The sequence below is a fragment of the Nannobrachium achirus genome (genome assembly GCF_963921795.1).
Source record: "Nannobrachium achirus genome assembly, chromosome: 23".
Lineage (NCBI taxonomy): Eukaryota > Metazoa > Chordata > Actinopteri > Myctophiformes > Myctophidae > Nannobrachium > Nannobrachium achirus.
The window spans coordinates 35,928,218-35,940,721 of record NC_137830.1 but is presented as its reverse complement, the minus strand read 5'-3'; the positions used below and the strand labels follow the sequence as shown (position 1 = coordinate 35,940,721).

Here is a 12,504-nt window from a genome sequence, read left to right as displayed (position 1 = left end):
CGGTAACTTGAGGCAAAATGTTTAACCAGCTCTGTGTGTGTGTGTGTGTGTGTGTGTGAGTGTGTGTGTGCAGGCAGGCGGGTGTGTGTGCAGGCGGGTGGGCGGGCGGGCTGGGGGGGGGGGGGGGGGGGGGGGGGACAGTATCTCTGTAGCCATTAAACGAAACGGGTTTCTTACATTGATGCTCCTACATCATGCAAGCACCAGTTAAAGTTACTTTCCATCCCTCATATACTGTGTGCACAGTGCACATCCCATAACCCACACACTGCACATCATTTTGGAGCTCATATCTTTGAACGGGTAAGGGCTAGTACATTATAATATATCAAACACATACATTAACCACTTTAGCCTGATTTTATCCCTTGGCTATTTGAAAATAGCCGATCTACAAGCTCACAAGATCTGCTATTTTCAAACATTTTACTTTTGCTACTTTAAGAACATTTTGATGCCAATACTTTCATACTTTTACTCAAGTACATTTTGAATTCTAGACTTTTACTTAACGAGTACATCTACTGTGCAGTATTGATACTTTTACTCAATTATAAAATGTGAGTACTTTTTCCACCTCTGACGACCTGATGTGAAATGCAACTGATCTCTCCTATTGGTTCTCTGGGGAATTCTAGGGAAGGGAGGGGGTTGGGCTGAGGGCCATTCAGGCACAAGGCAGAGAGGCATGGTCTTTAGTGACACAAGTCAGTGGTGGTGTTACCCAATGTGTTGTTCTAGCTGGATGGATGGTGCAATCCCGCAGCGGCCAAAAAAAAGAAAAAAAAAGAAAAACAGCAAAACAACAACAAAACAGGAAATCCAGCGGGCAGAACATGAGTATGTTCTGGAACAACTCTCAGAAGAACCGAATTCTACTGGGACTGGGACTGGGAGTTACCAGGGCCCAAGTTGGAGGGGCCTGGAATTATTCTATACTTTAGCTATTGAAAAATAGCAAATCTACAAGCTCACAGAGCGGCACAGAGTGCCACGCTGCGAGCTTGTAGATCTGCTATTTTTTGTGAAAATGTGTGCAAATCTTTGAATATATGTGTTTTTTAAGCAAACATTTATAACTCAAATTTTGCTTCTGGGGGGGTCCCTGGAACTAAATATTTTGAGATGGGGGGTCCGTGGCCAAATACATATCATTTTGAGAGAGAACGTTTGAGCACCACTGACATAGAAACATATATTTAAAAAGAAAAAACATAGAAGGATTTGAAATATTCAAAGATTTGCACAAGTTTTCAAGATTTTTCAAAAATAGCAGATCTACAAGCTCACAGCGTGGCACTGTGAGCTTGTATATCTGCTATTTTCAATAGTTAAAGCACAAAATAATGTGTAATAATGCGTTCCCAGTCTAAAAGGGTTAAACCCCCTCCCCCTATGAAGAACATTCTTAGGGGGCCCACAGTGAATCCTTGTACCCAGGGCCCAGAATTTGGAGCGACACCCCTGACTGGGACTATGTTTGGCTGATAGTTGTGTTCCCTCTGTGTGGGGGAAAGAACTGTGTGTATGTTGTACACGTGTGGTTGGAGTGGGGTGGGGTTACTAGTACCTGCAATAAACCACTTGTTAGCTCTGCTACCTCTGACACTTGTACCAACCAAGACTGCACACACACACACGCACACACACACACACACACACACACACACACACACACACACACACACACACACACACACACACACACACACACACACACACACACACACACACACACACACACACACAATAGGTGGAGACATGCAAACAAATTTTGCATGTGTAAACGCAAGAAAAATACACATAATCAAGTTGGCACATTCCTTTCCTAGAATGTCATCTTATTTTTTATCCACTCAGTCCATCTGCTACCAGCCTACCACACTAAACTAAACTCTAATCAAAGGGTTTGCAAATGTTCCATGCCTTGGACCCCCAAATAGCCATTAGCCTGGCTATTTTAGCTATTGTTGTTAGATTTCTTTTGTCAATAATGACAAAACCAAAATAGGGATGCCAAGAATATTATCAATTGAAAATGTATAGTGTACATACTACTCTGCCTACTCTGGAACATAATGGGGTCACCAAAACATGTAGAGTTCATCCTCCGCGTAGCATGAAGGAGCGCAGCAAATTCCATGGCAGTTTGGGACCAGTGTTGATTTTGTCGACTAAAACTATGACGAAACATGTTTGTCGACTGCGTTTTTTTCACTGACAAAACGAAATAAAAACGAAATAAAAACTAAGCTGTGATGACTAAAACTAAGACTAAACATATTGACAATTTGGTCAACAAAATAAAAACTAGACTAAAATAGGGAGGGACTAGTGGAGAAGAGAGTCATTTTATGTTTGGTTTTTCTCAGGTGTTGTGGCTGCCACGCGTTGTGAGCTTGTAGATCTGCTATTTTCGCTAAAAATCTTATGATATTTAGTCGACTAAAATTAGACTAAACTAATACTTTTCAGGTGACTAAATTATGACTAAAACTAAATTAAATTTTATTCAAAAGACTATGACTAAAACAAATTCTAAATGTACTGTCAAAAACAACACTGTTTGGGACCAACATGTTGGACAGGATGACATCTTCCATCCTTTAGAACCCCGTCACTAGCAGGGCTAAAAATCTGCTGGTTTTGGAAGCGCAGCCAATAATAGACTTTGAACTTTTGCTGCGTGACCCCTGTGATCTCATCAACCCATCATAACAACCAGGGGCATAGTTCCGCCGATTTAAAACGAATCCAATACGGAACTAAAACTTCCTATGTTTGGCCGCTAGTTGCGCTGTTTTCCCCCCGCGAGGTACCAACACGAATGTGTCTACATTGGACCCCATTCGTTTTCCCCTTTGATTTTCTAACCTTAATAAACGTTGTCATGAATACTTTTAGGTTCCTGTCGCTAGTGAAAAACTCCCTTTCAATCACAATGATATGCGTTTTGAGCAAATATGGTCCCATTTATGTTAACTTGATGATAAATTTGCGGGGGGAGTGGCCAACTAAGCTGATACCAGCCGGCTGTGTTCTTCTTCGTGTGCTGTATTTCGGGAGGCTCCGACCACATTCTCCCATGTATCCCTGCGGTTCCACGTGACCGTTGGCAGCTAATAGCATTCCTTATGATTCCTGGGGTACCTTTCAAACAATGATGGCGACTCCCATACAAGGGACAAAAAAACATAATTTTCGCCGCATAGAAAGCAATGGCTTCGCTTCGTCCATATTTTTTTTACAGTCTATGATAACAACACACCTAACAGTCAACCTTGGAGCAGAGGAGATGTTCAGTGACCTTAGGACTTGTCAAGGGTGTGGTCCCAGATATTAGAATTTAGATGCAGGGTTGTTAGGCTGGTATTTATTTACCCAGGGAAGGTGATTTGCCAGACACATTTTGCTCTTTCTCAGCTACGCCCTGATTTCACACACGCCTGATACACGTTAAAAACGTTCATAGCCGATAGCTTCCCCAGACCAACTGCAGTCTCTATACCAGGGGTCTTCACCGTTTTCAGGCCGGGGACCCCTTAGTTGAGAGGGAGAGATGAAGCAGGGACTCCCACAACCTTTTCAGAGATTCCATATAGTTTCATCGTTTGACAGCACAATCATCAGTGTATTTTGGATTCATGTCAATTCGTGTTTTCAGATATTTAACCACTTGAACCGTCAATACTTAAGAAATTTGACCTTTCACTCTGTACTTAGTCTGCTCTTTTTCCCCCCTACACCAAAGCTCTTTGCCAAAAATAGCCGATCTACAAGCTCACAACGTCTCGCGGCTTGTAGATCTGCTATTTTTGGCTAAAGTTCTCCGAATATGGACGCTAGGGTTCAAGTGGTTAATATAAAAAAGGAGGAAACAAAGTTGCTATCACACAAATATTTGGAGGACCCCCTGTAGTAACTCTGTGGACCCCCTAGGGGTCCTGGACCCCCTGTTGAAAACCCCTGTTCTATACCACTGAGCAGCTCTTTTGGAATATTAGGGGGGCAGAGAGCCCTTGTTCAACATAGCAGTTGTTTGGGGAGAGGAGCTTGTGTCTAATCATCTACTTCTCCTGTCTACGTGTTCCAAGCCAGGCTTCAAACCAGTGACCCTAAGCTTAACCTTTTATCTTGGACTGACCACTAGCCTACTGCCGCCACATTGTTATTATTATTATCATTTCCTTAGAGGTGGTGCCATAGTTTTGTACTTTTTCTGTTTTCTATGAGTCTATGGAGTTAACAATACTCTTATAGACCCCCAGGTGTGGTTATAATATGCAAATATGTCTTCCCTCATAACAACCACACCAGGGGGTCTAATGAACCTCCTAGTCAACCTCCTAGACACATGGAAAACTGAAAAAGTACAAAACTATGGCACCACCTCTTTAAACTAACCAGAGATTGTGTCCCATATGCCTGGTGTTTATCTATCTATAAATGCGAGAAGTCTCTGCGTGTGTGTCTGTGTCTGTCTGTCTGTGTGTGTGTCTGTAATCCGCGTATCTCGAGAACCGTTCGTCCCACCGGCTTCAGATTCGGCACGCGCGTTCCCCGCCGCGGCACGGAGTGCAGTGCCGGGTCTCGACCCGACCCGACGCGCGGTTTTCCCGAACCGGCGCGAAACGTTCGGAATCTCCTTATGCGGGGTTGATTGTTGACATCAGGCTGTTCCGGAGGAAATCGGTGAAAGCTCTGACTCATTGTGACATCACTTCATAAAAGGCTCTGACATCACGTACGCCACATGAGTCAACAAAAAATCTCTGTGATTGTGTATGTATGTATGTAATCCGCGTATCTCGAGAACCGTTCGTCCCACGGGCACGCGCGTTCTCCATATATGGGCATAAAATGAATGCCCCCATATATGGGCATAAAATGGATTGCAGACAGACAGATACAGATATCTCCATATATGGACATAAATGGACAGAGGCAAACAGATGGTCAAAGATCTCCATATATGGGCATAAAATGGACGCAGACAGACAGATACAGATATCTCCATATATGGGCATAAATGTACACAGGCAAACAGATGTTCAAAACGGGTCCTATGACAACAGGTATAATGAGGTTTGTATTAAAGGGGGAACCGGCACTGTGTCTGCAACACAGTTGGAGGCACAGACAGATACTCCATATATGCACACTAAAAACTGCTGGGTAGATTCATCTACCCAAAATCTGAGTAAAAAATGGTTTACCCATTATGGGTTATTATAATGGTGTTTGTATGTATAATGGGTTGTTTTGTACAGCTCATACATTACCCAGCTGCTGAGTTAAATTGTTTCACTCAGTATGGGTAGTTTTAAACTTAAGTCGGTCACCTGGTATGCAAAGCATGCTGGGAAAAGCATTTCTCTAGGTTTTCAGGGATATTTTCTAAGCTTTTGGTAGCTAAAAATGCTAAATGTATCATATCCATGTGTCTGCCTTGGCAAGCTGACTGTCATATGTCAGAATTTCATTTGTCAGTATTTGAGCCAAAACCCTAACTGTAACTGCTAGGCTGCTAGCTTATGCTTGAGCTCCCTCCCCCTGCTGTTCTGAAGGAGAAGAACTCATGATACATTTGAGGTTATTATGTTGATCTACTCTAAACTTCTCTGATTATAGCTTTTCAACATTGTTGCAATTATGTACCTTTATGTTGATAATGCTATACTTGGAACAAATAATGTGAGAAAAAAATCCTGAAACAAATCTTATCTTATGTTAATGTCAAATAATATTAGCATGGTCATTTACGATGAGTGAAATATACTTCCCACATGTGGGTAAAATATATACTAAATAATAGTGGTTGACCCAGAGTGAGTAAAAAATTCTACCCAGGATGTGGTAGAATATCTTACTACGGTGCTGGGCTACCCATTTTGCTGTGTAAGATTTACTACTGTTGGGTAGGTCCAATAGTTACCCAGGGGTGGGTTATAATACAACCCAGATCGGGTTATTTTCAACCCAGCCGTTTTTAGTGTGTGGGCATAAAATGGACGCAGATAGACAGATATCTCCATATATGGGCATAAAATGGACCCAGAACTATAACTGCAGTGATCTCCATATATGGACATAAAATGGACGCCGACAGACAGACAGACAGATACAGATATCTCCATATATGGGCATAAATGGACACAGGCAGACAGATGGTCAAAACGGGTCCTATGAAAACAGGTATAATGGGGTTTGCATTAAAGGGCGGGGCATTCATTCCCTATTTACATTGTTCCGAGTTGGCCAGGTCGCCGACTAGACGCTGGGCCGCCCCAGCTTCTAGTATATTCTAATAATCGATGGGTCATAAAAGTGTAAGCACTGTGATGCAATGCTATGCTGTGATAATGATTCAGGGTCAGAGTGAGGTTCGACCTCCCGAAAGCATGCTTTACCATGATTCAAATCTGAACCTGATGACACATTAAGGGATCAGGTACTTTTTGTCCCTCATTTAACTGCCAAACGGCTGTAGCACCACTGTGGTTTTCATACTAATTACCATCTCAGTCAGATGCATGTGATGTCTCACAACTGTGAAGAGGTTTCTAATTGAGTGGTCCACAAAGCTAATGCAATGAGTGACGCAACTTACTGCACAAGGCCAAACATTTGGGAATGTCATACCGTGTGATTAAACACGTTATTCAGTGTCAACAAGAACATCCTGGGGTTTTCCGGGGAATCCGAGGACTATTTCCTTAAGTCTTTAATCTGATCTGGTGTCCTGTATCAGTTTGATGGTGTCACGCCCCTGGACTGGTTTACAGGAAGCAATCCTGTGGTAACAGACCCATAAGGGAGTTATGAGGGGGAAATAACATGTAATACAAGGAAAAGAGGGCCATTTTCGATAAAAGCATTCATGTATTTATTCATGCTGGCACAGTGCACGCACACACGCACACTGGCATGAATTCCATGGCTCCGACTTCCTGGATGCTGTGTGTCGCTGGTCGGCTGGTGAGCCGAGTCATCTTGCGGTCCATGCAAGAAGCTCTGCAGTGAGCTTGCATATTAGTTTTTCTTTTCTTTTTTTTTCTTTTTTTTTATCCCACGATTTTGTAACCCATTTTCACCCAGTGCCAATTGCCTATGTAATCCTGGGCTCTGCTCTCCCTCTGCCGCGCCTGGGGAGACAACGGACTGACTTCATGCTTCCTTCTATGCATGAAGAGTCCAAGTTGCTTCGTTTCACCTGACAGTGGGGATTTCCCCGGTTTGGACGTAGCGCTTGGAAGGAACACGTTATTCCAAACAGTTCCTTTCCCCTCCATCAGGCGCCCCGGCTGGCCAGGGGGAAGCATTATGAGCTCGCATATTAGTACAGCTACGCATGAGGGTCACTGTAGTAGCACAGTCTAAAAGATTACTGATAGAACTAGAAAATCCCCGACATTCCTGTCAAACACATAAACCTCCAATGTGGAAAAAATGACTTTGGTTTCACTCTCTGGAGAAATGATAATGAAAGCTAGATTGATGGATAGAGAACAAAGGACAGAGGGAGAGAGAGAGAGGGAGATATAGAGAGAGATAGAGAGGGAGATAGAGAGAGAAGAGAGAGAGGGAGATAGAGAGAGAAGAGTCAGACTTGACATTACAGGTCTCTTGTAGTGATGGGACGATATGAAAATGTCATATCACGATCACGACAATTTATTTACAATTTACAATATTATCGCGATAATCAAAATCCATTATCCTGGGGTGAAACATTTGCCAAAAAATAGCCGATCTACAAGCTCACAGCTAGTAGATCGGCTATTTTTTGGCAAAGACATTTGATAGAGTGAAAAAAAGACTGTATCAAGTACGTATATTATGAGTACCTTTTACCAATTATAGAGGGTTTAAGTGGTACCGGATATGCAGCTTGGCAAATAAAAGGTGAATTGATCCCAGTGCATGATGGAGGACGATATCACGATAAATTCAATCTCCACAATACGATTATCGTGAGTGTTTTTTTATCACGATAAACGATAATATCGCTTATCGTCCCATCCCTAGTCTCTTGATGACACATCCAACACAATAGCAGGCTTGATGGATGATTCTAGACTAAAAGGAGAGGAGGAGATAATAGGTAGATAGTGAGTCAGATGCTGCAAGGTTACTCAGTGTCCTGTTGAATATCACAGATCCACACGTCATGGAAATCAATAACCAACTAACATCCATTATGTTAAATGGTCTAGTATTAATAGACAGTGTTTTAACAGGTAGGTGAACAAGTTGGTGACCGGGAGGTAAGGGCGAAGGTCCAAACTGCAAACAGGTAAGGGGTTTCCCCACACAAACCCAGTGTTCTATGCCAATGTGTTAGCATTTCTATCAGGTGATGCAGGGGAAAAGTTGCTGCCCAACACACACACACACACACACACACACACACACACACACACACACACACACACACACACACACACACACACACACACACACACACACACACTTACTGTGCATGCATTTTCAGCAAACATGTAGCACGCTGTACTAGCAATATACCATACGCATACTGTATGTCTATGTCTATGCGGACAACATAAAATTTGCAAGGCTAAACAGCCAACCAGCGAGCTCTATCCCCTCTCTGCCCTCCATAAAGCCGAATCCCCAGAGCGCTGCCCTCAGTGCCCTGTAGTCGCTGACGCTGTGCCAAGCGGTGCCGCTTGACACCCCAGTTATGCTTGCCGCTCCGTGGATTCGTCTATACCCACCGCGCTGCTATCGGCGTACGACGAGCAACACCTCACTACAACTGACGACTCATCGTGACTGTGTACACACCGCCTGTACCAGATTTTCAGCCACAGTCAGACACCTTTCAACACTTATCACCACTGACGTCGTGCTTGAGTGTCAGTGTTGATTTCGTCGACTAAAACTATGACGAAAAAGGTTTGTCGACTACGTTTTTTTCACTGACGAAAACTAAATAAAAACTAAACTATGATGACTAAAACTAAGACTAAATATATTGACAATTTTGCCAACAAAATAAAAACTAGACTAAAACGTTAGGGAGGGACTAGTGGGGAAGACAGTCATTTTATGTTTGGTTGCTCTCAGGTGTTGGACGCTGAAAATAGCAGATCTACAAGCTCACAACGCATTTTTTAGCGCGCCACCAAGTGTAAAATCAGTCATTACGATGCCATCAAGGCCTGCCAAAATACATCTTATGATATTTAGTCGACTAAAATTAGACTAAAACAAAAACTGTTCGGGTGACTAAATTATGACTACAACTAAAAGACATTTTATTCAAAAGACTATGACTAAAACTAAATCAAAATTTGCTGTCAAAAACAACACTGTTGAGTGTGTACTGTGTTGTAGTAGGTGCTTAATTGCCATAACGAGAACGGTAATTTGGGAGAAAAAGGGTAAAAGAAAGTTGCTATCTTCACACTCATACACACTGACACTGTGCTGTGGCTTTGCCCAAGGCTCTGAATAGTACGTCACCACGACCAGAATACCAAAAATAGTGTGAAAATGCCTCAAAGGGCTCCCAGAAAAGGCCTGAACCAGATAAATCAGATGCACTGACTTTTATCAACATGGGTTTCACTTCAACCCTGGGTTTTATCAATGGACACTTCCTGGTCAGTTGTATGAATGTTGCACTTCCACATAATGGCATAAATGAAATGATCAGCATACTCATTCAAATGATTTGTCCTTGGCAAGCTCAACTCCCTGGTGTAGCTGTGAGGTTGACATAGTGTCCTCTTCTGTGCTCACACTGTGTCAAACCACCACATCTCCTGCTGAGAATTAATCATTTGGTTGGTATAAAAATATCATACTGCAGATAAATGCAAAATATCCCAAAAGCACATCGCTCTCTCTGCTTAAATCCACCGCATTTCAGAACTGCACGCTTTCCCCAATATTCACTATTCAGCTTAGTTAACTTGTAATTAGCAAGTGCACATAGATTAAATAGAGTGCTTAAAGTCAGTCAAAACCAACAGAAGGGTTCGAGGAGAATTGCCCTTTAACCGTGTTAACTCTCGCTTCCCAATTTTGGCCATTAAAAAAAGAAAAAAAGAAAAGCAGATCTACAAGCTCACAATGCATCACAACGTATAGCATTAGGGCTTAAGTGGTCAAAGCAGCCGCGGTTGCAATGAAGGACAAAGTGACCTCATGGGCGTTCAGTCAAACAATCAGTGACACATCACAAGTGTACACAGTCCCTGTCCAAGCAGTCAAGGTCACATGACGAAAAGGCCATAAACCAGAGGACAACGCGGACGGACCCAAGTCGCTGAGAAAGGAAAGCCGTTATTAAAGCGACTATACTCTCTTTAAACTCTCCCTGCCCGTTATTGGTTGCCAAGCCTGCCTCAATGTTCCCTTCTGCTCTTTCCTCTCCTTTTTCTCATGTGGGAAACCTCTCTCTCTCTTCACCCTCCCCCTCATCCCCTAGTATTAGTTTAGGAATGTTTACGTTGTGGACAGTGGAGAGAGTGAAAAAAAAAAGTGAAAAAGAACGAAAAAAACAAAACAAACAAAAACAATAAAGGAAGTTTTATTACAAAATGACTCATGCATGCTTTACCAGCGACTGACCTCCATCCTGTTGCCATGGAGACATGCCATGAGAAGCGCTCCTGCTGACCGTCCCTCCCTCCCCCTCCCTCCCTGAGCGGGCAGACTGGCAGAGACATGTCGATGTGGACCAACTGAGGGCGATTCAGAGACCCCACAGAGCTGGTCAGGGGTGTCGCACCAAATTCTGGGCCCTGGGTACAAGGATTAGCTCACATTTTGAGCTTTAACTATTGAAAAATAGCAGATATACAAGCTCACAGCACGGCACCGAGTGCCGCGCTGCGAGCTTGTAGATCTGTTATTTTCTGAAAAATTGTGCGGAGTCTGAGTAGTTCAAATTCTTGTAAGGTTTTTTGAAAAACCTAAGTTTCTAAACTGTCTATGTCAGTGGTGCTCAATGATTTTCATGTGAAGGACCCCCAAAATGATATGTATTTGGCCACAGACCCCCCATCTCAAAATATGTAGTTCAGGGCCCCCCCCCCCAAGAAGCAAAATTTGAGTTACAAATGTCCGCTTAAAAAGTACATATATTCAAAGATTTGCACACATTTTCACGACTTCAGTCACACTTTCCCCCCCACTTTTTTGTGACGCCCCTGGATGCTGAGTGAAACATCCAAATGAAAAGAACCCCCCCCCCCCCCCCCCCCCCCAGAGCTTTCAGTGTTGTCTTCTGAAACGTCACAGGCCAGAGGATAGACCTGAGTAGTCCGACAGGATGCTGCTGCAGAGTGCACTCATTTCTCGCTCTCCTTTTTAATATTTGCATTTCTCTGTTTTCTACCTCTCGGTCACAAGACATACACCGTTTCTCACGGTTCCTGTCTGGTGCATTAATGTCCGGTGCCTGTTAGGTTAAAATGTGCTGACAGCATGACACTTCCGCCACCATCCCAAAGGTCAACAACACTGCTCCGTATCTAAGCTATAAGGAAGTAATGAAATAAGAGAAGAAGAAAAAAAGTCCCAAGAGGCCGACCGGTAGACCGAGACGCATGCCATGTCACACTAGGGATGGGACGATATGAAGATTTCATATCACGATTTACGATATTATCGCGATAATCAAAATATACCCAACATCCATTATCCTGGGGTGGAACATTTGCCAAAAAACAGCAGATTGTGACGCGTTGTGAGCTTGTAGATCGGCTATTTTTTGGCACAGAGATTTGGTAGAGAGAGAAAAAAGGACTGTATCAAGTACGTATATTATAAGTACGTTTTACCAATAGAGGGTTTAAATGGTACTGGATATGCAGCTCGGCAAATAAAAGGCGAATTGATCCTAGTACATGACGGAGAACGATATCACGATAAATTAAATCACGATAAACGATAATATCACTTATTGTCCCATCCCTACAGTATGTCACACCAGATACTAGGAAGACATTAAAGGTGTATTCAGTGATAATGAAAGTGGCCGGGGGTCATCTTGTCCCTTACTAGCCTTACAGCGTGGAAATGTTTAGTTTTTTATAGATTTTTTACACCATTATAATGTTCTCGTTTTGATCATTCCACCCAATCACTGAATATCGGTAGGCCTACGTCTCCAGCTTCAGGATATGTATGATACTGATTTACTTAGAGACTGTGGCATTTTATGAGTTCAGTAGTTTACAATCTAGGCATTTAGCAGACGTTCTTAATTAGCCTTATTCACGGCCCGCCCACCTACTTCCGTTTCTCAGTTTTCCCCGGGTGCTGACTTCAATTCGAAGGGGAAACTATACTGGACTTAAAGCCAACAAATCATTATTTCTAACAGTAAAGTAAATTATAGTGCTTTGTGCCGTTTAGTATCTTGTGTTCTTGATCATGCTAGCCGTATTTTATACTTTACTATTCGGAAATTGCATTAAATTTGCGATTTCTGTGCCAACTCCATAGGCTATGGTAGGATTTACCCCT

At 42.8% G+C, this 12,504-nt stretch overlaps 1 protein-coding gene across 1 annotated transcript in view; it reads right to left on the bottom strand.

Moving 5' to 3' along the window:
* The window catches only part of LOC308308896 (inhibin alpha chain-like), a gene marked incomplete at both ends in the record, with an annotated part of 71,605 nt that extends 60,905 nt beyond the window's left edge, over nt 1-10,700 (bottom strand). Inside the window, one exon of the mRNA XM_080754352.1 lies at nt 10,603-10,700. Within this exon, the coding sequence (XP_080610478.1) occupies nt 10,603-10,700 (98 nt within the window). The remainder of the gene's footprint in view (nt 1-10,602) is intronic.
* Nucleotides 10,701-12,504: the final 1,804 nt, after the last annotated feature.